The sequence below is a fragment of the Schistocerca nitens genome, chromosome 5 (genome assembly GCF_023898315.1).
Source record: "Schistocerca nitens isolate TAMUIC-IGC-003100 chromosome 5, iqSchNite1.1, whole genome shotgun sequence".
NCBI lineage: Eukaryota > Metazoa > Arthropoda > Insecta > Orthoptera > Acrididae > Schistocerca > Schistocerca nitens.
In genome coordinates this window covers 781,969,369-781,982,807 of record NC_064618.1, presented here as the reverse complement: position 1 = coordinate 781,982,807, position 13,439 = coordinate 781,969,369, and the positions used below count along the sequence as shown (strand labels likewise).

The 13,439-nt window shown below is 35.4% G+C and overlaps 1 protein-coding gene across 1 annotated transcript in view; it reads left to right on the top strand.

Annotated features, from left to right (window-relative positions):
- The first annotated feature begins 144 nt into the window (after positions 1–144).
- The window catches only part of LOC126259648 (ribosomal protein S6 kinase delta-1), a 207,463-nt gene continuing 194,168 nt past the window's right edge, over positions 145–13,439 (top strand). The window contains exon 1 of the mRNA XM_049956580.1: positions 145–395. Coding sequence (XP_049812537.1) covers positions 300–395 — 96 coding nt within the window. The 5' untranslated portion in view covers positions 145–299. The remainder of the gene's footprint in view (positions 396–13,439) is intronic.

Here is a 13,439-nt window from a genome sequence, read left to right as displayed (position 1 = left end):
TTTACGTAATCCGGTCTTGGGAACCCCATGTAAACGGGGTTGCTATGTTTTCGTGTTTAAAAAGGTCAGAGAGGTTTGTTGATTGCTGGGATACCAAAGATAATATTTTGCGCATGTGACGTTTTGTTTTGACGCAAGGTGTCAAGTATTGAAGGGTTTAGGTGCGGCATGTAAACAGAGTAGACTGTGTTGTGCCTGTGTTGTTATGTAATATTTATGAAAATGATTACATAGTTCTCAAGAAGAGATACACAAGCAATTGATGACTGTTGATTCATGCATTGAAGAACGCGACGATAATGACACCAAGTCATGATAACTGGATTAGAAAATTTATTGTATCTGATCCGAGAAAACATAAAAAAGGTTTCACCGTTTACAAAGTAACATCAATAGTAAGTATGCATATTATTATTCCAATTACCATCGATCCAGATTGTTGTCTGAGAGTCCTTCAGATATTTGATTAATGTCTGCAGCCACTATTCCGACGAGTTCAGGAGCATATTTAATCTACCTCTGCTAACTAGTTTCAGAAAATATTAATTGACTGATGTCGCTCATCACATGTACTATGCTGCTGGCACATACAACGCTAGTATACTGCACAAAGACAGTATATCATAATTTGTTATCGACATACCTGTTGGCCTGATCTGAAAAGGATCAAACTAGTGGGAGTACAGATAGTGTCCGTTTAGGTATCAAATCTGTATCGGAAACTCCCAAGTTAATGTTATTGATGTAAATTTTAAAGGCTCATTTGTTTAGAATTATTCAGAGTCGAATTCTGGATTTCGGACTGGGGGAAGAGGGCCTGAGTTCAGAAATTATGTATCAAATTAGCTACAGTAAGGGAAGTTCTTTTCTTACTTAATCTATTACAATACAAACGACAATAATGAGAAAATTTCTGAGGCTGTTAAGTTTCAAGGCATTGTCAAATAGTTTTTTTTTTAACAGACCAATAGCCGAAGCCCACCCCTTCCTGGAATCACCAATACCATTACGATTAATATCGTAGCCATAAATTTTTATGTCAGATTTAAGAGCAGTTAAATGCAATTAATTAGCTATTTCCAGTTCTTCATTTATGTTCATTGTTCACACAACTTTAGCATAGTATAAAGTTTTTATCGTGTGCAAAATTACACAAATAATTCTTTAGTTGATAATTTTCCTGCTATTTCACTTCTTTTTCTGAGTAGTCATATATACTGACATCCCTGATATTTACACCACGGCGCTCTTTTGGGCCACTGGCTAGATTTGTATATCCGTTTTAGAAGACAACCATTCTCAACACATTTTTCTTCTCTGGCTTCTCTTTAAATTTTTATAATGTTACTGGTTTTATGGCCTTCAATGGTATCTTTGACCCTTTCTCTTCAGCATTTATCATGTATTCTGTTTCCACTTTCACACATTGCGGTCTGTTCTTAACTAATTCTTTTATCTAATCATCCATATTTGAAGAGCCTTTTCAAGTGTTAGCAAAAATAAGAACAACTGTGCTTGTAAAATTTATATGATGCAGTTCTTTAAGGGAGCAAATAGTTCCGTTGAAACTTGTCCAGATTTATAGCATTGAACTTTCTTACAATATATTTTACCTGAAAACTTATGCAGATTGTTATGGAGTCACTTGAAAATTGTCACACAGCCAAAATAGCACAACTATTGCTATCATCACCAAATAAAATCTAGCTAATGACTGTTAGTGGGAAATACGGAAGCGTCCGATCCTGCCCCGCAAATCTTTGTCATCCAAAACTTTTGCTTTGTCTGTGGACCACACTGCAATTAAAATGCCATGTTGATTGTCTTTCCGTCGGATGATGATTGACAACATGATACAAGGCTGTTGACACTTCTTGTTTCTGGTTAGATATATAGGCCTATGACTTTTGAACCATGTCACAGAAGTTACATTGATGCAATGAAATTTTAATTAACTTAAAAGGATGTTGTTGTTTACACAGTCAAATAGCCTACTTTATAAGGATTACATTAGTAAGGAAGGAATACATATTTTTTGTTTTCTCCAAAAAAAATTTCTGCTCAGAGATATAACCCTCCAAAGATGATACTGGGCATACCATTTTGAAGATGTGAATTTTGGAAAAAAAATTGTAAAATGCTGTATTTCTGGGACAGTCCTAGATATTTTGTTGGTTTTTTTATTTGTAAGTTAATTGCTACATGATTACAAAGAATTCCTCCACTTGGACTTACCTGTAAAAGTTCTTTTACTGTATCATTCTGAACATTTTTTTTAGAATTTACGGAGAATTTTTTTTTTTTCCAAGAATGGCTGTCCATAAAATTTTGATTTTTTTCTGTTGATTAGTACCATATAGTTCTACATTCCTTGAAAAGGAGAGCTTCCGCTTTTAGGCTGAACAGGTTTTATAAACAATTGAAATTTTTGCCATACATAAAACCCGTTATATTACCACATATTATCACATAACAGGCCCATAAAAATCAAAATGTAGCCTTATTTAACATAATTTTAGTTTTAAAAGATGAGTAAGAGACTCCTTTTTCAAGCATTTTAAATGGTTTCGAAATGTATGTGAAAGGTCCAGGTACTTAAAAGGTTTCAATTTATGCAACTTCTGTGCACTCTGTTTTGTATTTAAATTAGCCAGTCAATGAACTAAAAATGTGTTCCACTGCTTCAATATCTTTCTTTGATATAGAGTGATGCCTTCCTGTTGAACCAATAGGAACTGGAGCACTTACAATCTTCAAAACATTGTAAACTGGAAGTGAGCATTGATAGTGTTGTTGCTTTTCTTCAGCTGGAAATCTATATCCAGCATCTGGTCCATGTGGTAGCATAAAGTTCACTACAATTTTGTTTAACTCATAACTGGTGTCTATAACCTCTGCAATCCATCAATCACAAAGTCATACACACATACCACAAACATCCCCCTTCTCAGGCTGTTGTTTTGAATATTATCCTGCTGTTTCTGAGGTGTTGGCCGAATGAATGAAATTTCTTCTTTCTTGCTCTTTAAAGTGCGTGCAATATGAGTTTGCCCATCACTTTGAATCTAAAAATGTGTCTTCTGAATTCCTTTCACAGGAATAGTTTGTTGGACCATTCTTCTTTTTTCTGCTCACAGAATCCTTTGATTTCCTCTTTGGACAAAAGAATGAGGGCTGTGGTGTAGCATGGCGCTTCAGCAGTCCTCATACACCATCACAAGGCCCCTTCCCATGACCAGTAGCACTGTATACCCAGTCAGTTGGCACAAGCAACTTACTCAATTCAAACAGTTGGTAACGATTTTTAAAATGACTAGGAGCACCATCAGAAATAATGATGATCTTCTCTGCCCCTGTTTGCAGTTCAAGAATTTTGTGCATTGCAAAGCATGTCCTGTGCCATCACTTATAACTGTAACATTTGTGGTCTTGTTTTGAAAATATGTCACTCCTGTAAAAATTGAAACCTGGGCATTGCTCCAATGATTCCCTTGTACTTCTTGTGAGAGAATTACTGACCAGTTGTCAGCAAAATCACAGTGAAACACTAAACATAGTTTTTCAGCCTGTACACACCCTTTTACTTCTGCAATGTGTTGTTGTTGCAATTTCAGATGCTAGTGTGTTACTGCTTTCACTGACCATTTTCCAAGTTCATCAGTTAAACTGTCAAAGGTAACAGTTTTCTTAATTAGCTTATTTTACTCCCATGTCGTATATGTAATTTCTGCAGAGTTATCTGCTACGTCTTCCAGACAAGTGTCTGTAAACGCAGTCTTCCCTTTCCAGGCAGTCACCACATTCTTGAAGCTAACAAGTCTCTCGCTTTATGTCACAGACTACTAATGACTTCACACTCTCAACAGAGGTGTCATACGTCATGTGCTCCAGTAAGTTCTTCAAAGTTACCAAACAAAGTTCAAAATTCGTGCATTACAAACATAAACAGACACTGTAGATGGGTGTGGAACTACCCACTTAGGTCGTAGTGCATAAAATTTTGATCTTCCAATATCCAAAGTTGTATAGTTGCTCTTATAAACTGCAAAAGTTTCTTTAATACTGTGAGTCATGTACCTCTTCACTTTCATAACTTTTTGACCTTCAACTGTTAAGAGTTCTAGTGTCTTTTTTGTTGGCACTCTGGCGAGAACAGTCCCATTTATCTTCCAGATAAAATGGCTGCACTGTTTGAACTTGAGCTGCTTCTACAGGATGACCATAATAGGTATCTGGTCTTCCAAAGACTCCTTTTACAGATCTCACATTTCTTGATTTGTCTACCATGTACTTTGATACTGATGGAACATGGTTCAGAATTGTCTTCTTTGAAAATGTCCCTGAGTAATAGTTAAAACTTGCACAATATTCAACAACTGAATTGATATTCGTGAAAAATTCCTGGCAAGAGGGGCAAGGGTGCTTTGGTTCATTTTCTTCTGAAGATGGAATTTCTACTTTGAAGAGTGTGGTCTGTTTTGCTGTAGTGTATTCATCCATAGCTTTAGTAATTTCTCTGTACTTTCTTGATGCATAGAGCTTATGACTCAACTTCACTGATAAAATTTTTTTAACAGGACTGACAGCTACCTCTGTAGTTGATTGATTCAGGGTATTTAATTCTTCCTCTATTGATGCAAAATCTGCATCATCTCCACCATGGGAGACTTCACTTTGTTCAGATACTATCATTGTAGTTATTCTGTCAAAACATTTAGAACACAAAAATTCATCACTGGAAACATCTTCACTTCGAAACAGAGTCTTCAAATGAGAACATGTATTCTCAACCTGAACAAAGTCTGTTTTTTGTTTGTCGTATATATCGCTCTTTTATGGATATGAAAATAGTCAGCACACTTCACTGTCCTGTGGCACCAGTCAGAAGACATTTCAAACAGTCCTTTTCACAAAACACACTGCAACTCTGTCAACTGGTAAATTCCTCATCAAACCACAGAACTTGCTGAATGGTCTCAGATTTCTTAGAAGCCTCTTCAGTAAACAAATTAGCATTGAACAACTACAGTACAGAAACCTGCAATGAACAACCACAACAAAGAAACTGACAAGAAACAACAACAGAGTGTAAGAAATAACTGCAACAAAGACAATAGAAATAAACAATGTAACAAACATATTAGGGTGAAGTGGGGTAAGTGTAACCATGGGCTTATTGTAACCTCGGCTTATGATGCCTTATAGAAGCTGAATTTTTACCTCTGACCTATCACACATGTTAATTTACTCCTTTCTTTGTTATATTTGACCATAAGTTGTCAAATCTGACATAAATTGGTAATTAATTTTTGGACTTGAATTGACGTCTACATTTCCACTCTGCGAGAGAGTGACCTGCTCAGAATTTGGTGGTCTGTCATTTTTGCAGTTTTAAAGATAACTGCACAATTTTTTGGTTACAAACTAACTTTTTCATGATAATTTCAAATATGAGATTCGTTTTACTCTACTGATAAAGCTGTTGATAAGCCAGGCATGGTTACACTTACCACAACTTTTTCCCATGTGGGGCAAGTGTAACCAATCGGCTGGGGCAAGTGTAACCAGGGGGGGCTACACTTACCCCAAACAAACTTACCGGAACATATTTATTTATTTAAGCCGTAACCTTGTTTTTGCCATCGCACTAGATCAACTAAACTGGCCTTTCTGTACATATGAATACCAGAATACCTGATGTGCTGGATTTGTAGGTATACTGAGTTTGTGTGAGATCTTTTAATTTTTATTTAAGTCTACTATATTTTTAAACCACGTTTCCTTTTATAAAATATGACACAGAACTGTAAAGAATGCCACCATTTCAATTACAGTACAGTATGTGAAGCATTGTTTGACTGACAACAATGTTGAGCATGATAATTCATTCTGCAGCCAATGGATGTAGCAGTGCTTAAGAGTGTGAAATCTACTTGGGACCAAAGGTTTACTCGTCACCAGACACATCATCAAGGGGTAAAAATTAGCAAACATGACTTTTCCAATCTACCCACTGCTGTATGGAATGAAACACCACCTGAATTCTTGAAAAGTGGTTTTCAAAAAGTAGGAATATTCCCTTACAGTAGAGAAGTAATTGATAAAACTAAATATGATCCGATATGTAGCTCATACCAAATCTTTGGCAGAAACAAATCCTTTGCCAGCTCACGATAATGCAACCATAGACTGTGTGGAAGCTATGTCTCTAACAGAAAGTACTCAGATTTTAGGGAAGCTTCCAGCTGAACAACCTCCAGAATTTTATAGGCCTACATCTACTAAGCCCTGCAGTTCTCCCAGTATCAGAGTTCTTTCATTATGTTCTGGAACTTCTGATTTGTCATTTGAAAGCTTATTATTGGAAACAGTCAGACAGTATAGTCCCACTGGTAAAACAAAGAAGAAAAGGATTGCACCAGGAGCTGAAGTTATCACTTTTCAAGATAGTATCTATAAAGAAAAAGATTTTAAAGGAAACAAGAATAATAAGGAGAAAGCAAAACAAAAAAGCATTATTGGCATAAAAAAGGGCTTGGTAATTAAATCTTCCAAACAAAGTGCTGTTACTTTATCTGAAATGGCATCTCAGAAAGTTGTGGAAAAAAAAAATCCCTGATTGTTCATGTGGGTAACAAGAAAAAAAGACTGGAAGTTGAATCAAAAAGTGAAGAAAGTGAAACTGAAGGTGGCCTATCTTTAATAAGTAGTGATGAAGAAAATGGGACTATAACAACACTGGACGATCTCAGGAAAGAATGATAAACTGTGAAGAAGAAGAAAAAGAGACAAACTTTTTTGAAGCCAAAGATAAAGTTACAGTTGGAAACTATGTTCGGGTAGCTGTTGCAACAAAATGTAATAAAGTTCATTTTATGGGCCAAGTTACCAAAATTAGTGATTTAGGAGATCCAGAAGTGAGTTTCCTCAGATGCAAAAATAAACATGGCACCACATTCTACTGGCCTGATAGAAGAGATGAGACGGAAGTTCCATCCTCTGATGTCATTTCAGTGCTGCCTGAGCCTACTTTGGGTCACAAGGGAGACCTGACATTTGGTGTTACATTTGATTCATACAACATTCAGTGACTGAATAATAGTTAGGGCCTGAGTGTGTGTATATAATAAGTTGAGTTAGGGCAGTTTAGCATTAAACACAAATTGCCAACAACTTTAGTTCAATTACCATGAATAATAATAGAAAGTGAACTTATAAAGTGAATTTTTCTTTTCTCTTGAGACTAGATATTTTATTATTTTTTGTTAATTTGCCTCCTAAAGAAAAAATATTACTTTTGTAGAATTTAAACTAATAAATTACTGGCCTAAAACAAAAATAAATCATCTATGATGCATTCTGTTTCAGTGTTTTATGGTTTTGGCTAACACTTATTTTTTAGTTTAGCTAACATTTTCTGTGTATTTCAAAATATACAAAGAGGCATGTGAAAAAAAGTTCATATCTTGAGTAAAATTTAAGATATTTTAGTAATTTAAAAACCCTCAAATTCAGTAAATATTGGGTAATCAGGTCATTTACCCCAAGTCTCTTCTACAATGCTCTGTATGGGCACAACAACGCGGGGTTACACTTGCCCCGAACCATGGGGCAAGTGTAACCTCACAACACAAAATTTTGAAAGCAATTATTTGACCATATAATTTTTTTTTTTTCAAAAACAAAATGTGTATTGTTTAAAAGTCAATAAGTCAAACTTTAAGCATGAGAAATTTAAAAATCATATCTTCAATAACAAGTTGGCAATTTGGTGTCAAAGTTGAACTATGCCAAAACGTGGTTACACTTACCCTACTTCACCCTAGTAAGAAACAACTTCAGTGAAGACATACATTACCCTTGAAAGTTAAAAAAAATGATTTTTTAAAAATAAAACCTGTCCAGCTTAAAAGTGGAAGCTTCCCTTTTCAGGGAATATAGAACTATTTGGTGCCAATCAACAGAAAAAAATCAGAATTGTATGGATCAGCATTTTTGACAAAAAAAATTTTTCTCTATAAATTATAAAAAAAGTTCAGAATGCTATAGTAAAAGAACTTTGACAGATAAGTCCAAATGGAGGATTTCTTTGTAATCAGAATGCAATTATATTTCAAATAAAAAACACCCAACAAAAATCTAGAACTGTTCCAGAGATACAGAATTGTAAATTTTTTTTCCGAAATTTACACCTTCAGAATGGTGTTCGCAGTGTCATCTTTAGAGGCCTATATCTCAGGGCAGGAATTCGTTTCGGGGGGGGGGGGGGGGGGGGAACAAACAAACTTACTCCTGAATTTTAACATATGCTGAATTCAATAACATCTGAGACTATGAAGGTAACCCCCCTGCCTGAAGTAATATGGATTACGCCAGAAACATTACGTGTTATATAACAAATGAAAGTGAAAGCATGGAATTGTTTATGCCTGTAATCAGTTTTTTATTTAGGTTTACAAAATGTAGTTTGAAACTAGCGATATTTTGATTGCTCTTAGTATGGCAAACTTGCACAGTTGGTATCTTGTAGTTTAAGCTTCAGCTGTTACGAGATCAGCTTATTTTTCCCTCCTTTTTATTGCTGGCATTGCTAGACAGGAAATAAAGTATTTGGATATTAATTTGAAAAGTGAGACAGTTTTCTTATTCAGTTTTTCTATTGCATGATTTGTTTTGTTCGGACCATAGCAAAACACAACAAATAGTTTTATTATGAAGCCATTGTTGATCACAAAGTTTCCCAAGTCTAAATTTTCTTAATTAATACCTAATCAAACTGAATTATAGGAAGAACATTTGTGAGCCTTTTGTTATTTATAAATTAAGACCTTCCAAAATTTTATCACTACCGTAATACAACAAGAAACAATGACTAATAATCCACAACAATTATTTTTCGATTATTATGTTTGGTGTCTTCTTTGCTAAAATCAAATGCATCACAATTCATTTTAATAGTATTGGCAATAAATATTAATAAAATAATAATCTTCTAAAATTTAAAGATAAGTTCATTGTCTTGTGTGGCTGCGTACTGAAGGCTACTGAAACAAGATCATGGGTCATGGGAGGCTTCAAGAGTATGTAAAGAAGGAAAAACAGAGAAATGCCAACAGAAGAGAGCACCAGATAATTAATCTTGAAAAGAACGCCATAGGAAGCAAACAGTAAAAGGAAAAAGGGAAAGAAAGAAACAATCTCAGATTAAAATCAATGATAATGAATCTTCTAGCAAAGCTTACTGACATCCACAATCATTAGGCAAAGCAGTGACAAAAGTTGAGAGAGCTTTACCTAAAAGCCTTGATATATGATGCCAGATGCAAAGAAACTTTTAAAGAAAAAAAAATAAATATGATCACAAGTTGCAAAGAAAAAGACAAGAAAATGATAAATTTCTATCAGTCATCTATTAGTCAATATATCTAAAAACAAAGATGATGTAACTTACCGAACGAAAGCGTTGGTATGTTGATAGACACACAAACAAACACACACACAAAATTCAAGCTTTCGCAACCCACGGTTGCCTTTACATATGTCTGCTTGTGTCTGTATATGTGCGGATGGATATGTGTGTGTATGCAAGTGTGTACCTGTCCTTTTTTCCCCCTAAGGTAAGTCTTTCCCCTCCCGGGATTGAAATGACTCCTTACCCTCTCCCTTAAAACCCACATCCTTTCGTCTTTCCCTCTCCTTCCCTCTTTCCTGATGAAGCAACCGTGGGTTGCGAAAGCTTGAATTTTGTGTGTGTGTTTGTGTGTCTATCAACATACCAACACTTTCGTTTGGTAAGTTACATCATCTTTGTTTTTAGATATATTTTTCCCACGTGGAATGTTTCCCTCTATTATATTCATCTATTAGTCATCGAGGACCAGGAAAACATGCCATATGTTCAGTCAAGATTACAGTTACTGGCCTGCATCCATGCCTTGTGCCTATTTCAGAAGCACACACTACTTCTATTGAAGAAAACCTTAGAGATAAAGTAAAGAAATACAAATTCTTCTCATTACGGCCTAAGCACATTTTGCCACAGTAACAAATGGCTCACAGTGTCTGTGTTTGCAAATATCATGTGAACTGCAGTTTTTGCTTTTTATCATTTCTGGTGCATTAACAGAAAAAATAAATATTCCAAGAAGCTGCAATGAACTTGTCTGCATGGTTATGCGGGAAGTAAAGATTGTATTAATGATCATTGTGAGTATCGTGATGCAGGTGCATTTCAAACAATTTTTGAAGAAAGCGAATTGGAAAAGCCTACAACTTTATACCAATGGGAAGAAAATCACACAGGTTATCTTGCTGTCACTCAAAAGTCCTCAAAAGTGAGGCAGCTAGTGCTAGAAGTCTCGGGGGGACTAACTTTCTTTAAAACTCATGTTTTCCCAAAAAGTCCCAAGCTTGAAACTTTGAAAAAAATAAATTAAATTTGATAAATAATGAAGTAGTTTTCGCAAGCAGGCTTTGCAGAAAATTATTCACTGATTTCTCAAGATGAGATCTAGACTGCTCACTGGTCCCACAACCAACTTACTGTTTTCACTTCAGTTGCTTGAATAACAGCATAAGAAGTTCTGCTGTAGCTGATGATTTGGAACATGGTAAATTAGTAGTTTGGGTGTATCTACATGTAATTCTTTCTTCCCTTTTTTTGGTCTTGAAAAAGTGAAAACTTTTTTTTCGATGGAGCAACTGTTCAATTTAAGAGCAGATGTACTTTATCCAGGTTATTATTTTTTGAAGAATATTTTGGCATCTCAGGAGAACAGGTCTTTCTTGCTTCCAGCCATGGGAAAAGGGCTGTTGATGGTGCTGGAGGAAACGTTAAGTTCAGTGTGTAGTTGGCTGTAAAAAGTTGAAAATTTACTGTCAGTTCCCTTCAAAGTTTTTCTTAAATGTGCTCAGGAAGTGCTTAAAAGTATAGAACTGATCATGGTATACAGCGATTCTATGAGGTATTGTAAGGAATACCTAAAGAAAAGATGGGAACAGATTTGATCAGTTCCACATTCACAGTGAGCACATTATATTAAATGCAATAGTGAAAAAGGTTGTTTAAGTGTAAGTCAGATCAGTGACTCAAATTTTAGTGAAAAGATCAGAATATTACCACTAGCCAATGATGAAATTGCACATACGGAGGTCAACACTACCCGACAGAATATAAAACATGGAGATGTTGTGCTTGTTCATCCTGATACAATTTTTAAAAATTTGAAAGAATTAGATTATGATACAGTTGTACTAGAAAAAAACTGGGTAGGAGTGTCATCTATGATGCATGTATCCAAGTGGGAAAATGTAGATTTGGCCAGATCCCACAGCTGAATCTCTTGAGCCTGAGCCTGAGTTTTGTTTAATCATAGACTTGCTACGTCAAGTATTTAACATCTGAAAATGTTTAATTGGGAAAAAATAATGTTCAACTTTTAATACCATAAATAAAGTATGGTATTAATTATGTTTTTCTAAAGCACAACTAACAGGATTTACATATGTAGATTTCAGTGTGGTCCAAAGCGTAATACTGTCCTGTCCCAACTGTAAAGGATATTAAAACAAAATATTTTAAATATAAAGAATGAAAATATGTTTAAACTACTGAGGTGTAATCTTTATCTACAAACAACCATTTCAAAAATGTAATTGTCAATAAGCTATTCACAATTTACAGAATTCTCACTTTATTTTCCTCTGAGTCCCAGCTGTAAGATAAATTTATTATTATTTTTTAACTATTTAATTTTAATAGAAATCGTTGGAAAATTGTATGGGAGAGAAGTGCTTTTGGATACTACAAAATCATGCAATTTAATATTTATAAACCCGATAATTACATAAAGATGTAAGTGAAATGCTCTCTACCTTCAAAGCAGGCCTCATCTATAAGTAAATTACTTGTAAATCTATCTTGTCATATCACAGTTTGCTGGGGAAAAAAAGGAACATAAATGGATTCACTTGTTTGTAGATGTCAAATTTAGAAAAATTATTCTTGTATCATTTGATGTTGAACAAAATTTATGTTTCCAGAATGAGATTTTCACTCTGCAGTGGAGTGTGCGCGGATATGAAACTTCCTGGCAGATTAAAACTGTGTGCCCGACTGAGACTCGAACTCGGGACCTTTGCCTTTCGCGGGCAAGTGCTCTACCATCTGAGCTACCGAAGCACGACTCACGCCCGGTACTCACAGCTTTACTTCTGCCAGTATCTCGTCTCCTACCTTCCAAACTTTACAGAAGCTCTCCTGCGAACCTTGCAGAACTAGCACTCCCGAAAGAAAGGATACAGCGTAGTGCTAGTTCTGCAAGGTTCGCAGGAAAGCTTCTGTAAAGTTTGGATGGTAGGAGGCGAGATACTGGCAGAAGTAAAGCTGTGAGTACCGGGCATGAGTCGTGCTTCGGTAGCTCAGATGGTAGAGCACTTGCCCGCGAAAGGCAAAGGTCCAGAGTTCGAGTCTCGGTCGGGCACACAGTTTTAATCTGCCAGGAAGTTTCAAAATTTATGTTATTGTTATTATTATTATTATTTCTTTCTTGTCTCAGACGTTATGTCTGGTTAAAAATGGAAGGTGACGCGGACCTTGATCAAGCGTGACTTCCTTTTAACTGTACGGTATATGTTACATTGCATTTAGGAACTTTCGGGTAATTGAACAAGTGTCAATAATTACAGATTTCTGGAGTTGTATATATAAGTTTGGATGTAGCTGTATTGCATTGATGTACTGGTGGATATTGTGTGGTATGACTCCTGTAGTTGATAGTAGAATTGGTATAATGTCAACTTTATCCTGATGCCACATGTCCTTGACTTCCTCAGCCAGTTGGATGTATTTTTCAATTTTTTCTCCTGTTTTCTTTTGTATATTTGTTGTATTGGGTATGGATATTTCGATTAGTTGTGTTAATTTCTTCTTTTTATTGGTGAGTATGATGTCAGGTTTGTTATGTGGTGTTGTTTTATCTGTTATAATGGTTCTGTTCCAGTATAATTTGTATTCATCGTTCTCCAGTACATTTTGTGGTGCATACTTGTATGTGGGAACATGTTTTATAAGTTTATGTTGTAAGGCAAGCTGTTGATGTATTATTTTTGCTACATTGTCATGTCTTCTGGGGTATTCTGTATTTGCTAGTATTGTACATCCACTTGTGATGTGATCTACTGTTTCTATTTGTTGTTTGCAAAGTCTGCATTTATCTGTTGTGGTATTGGGATCTTTAATAATATGCTTGCTGTAATATCTGGTGTTTATTGTTTGATCCTGTATTGCAATCATGAATCCTTCCGTCTCACTGTATGTATTGCCTTTTCTTAGCCATGTGTTGGATGCGTCTTGATCGATGTGTGGCTGTGTTAGATGATACGGGTGCTTGCCATGTAGTGTTTTCTTTTTCCAATTTACTTTCTTCGTATCTGTTGAT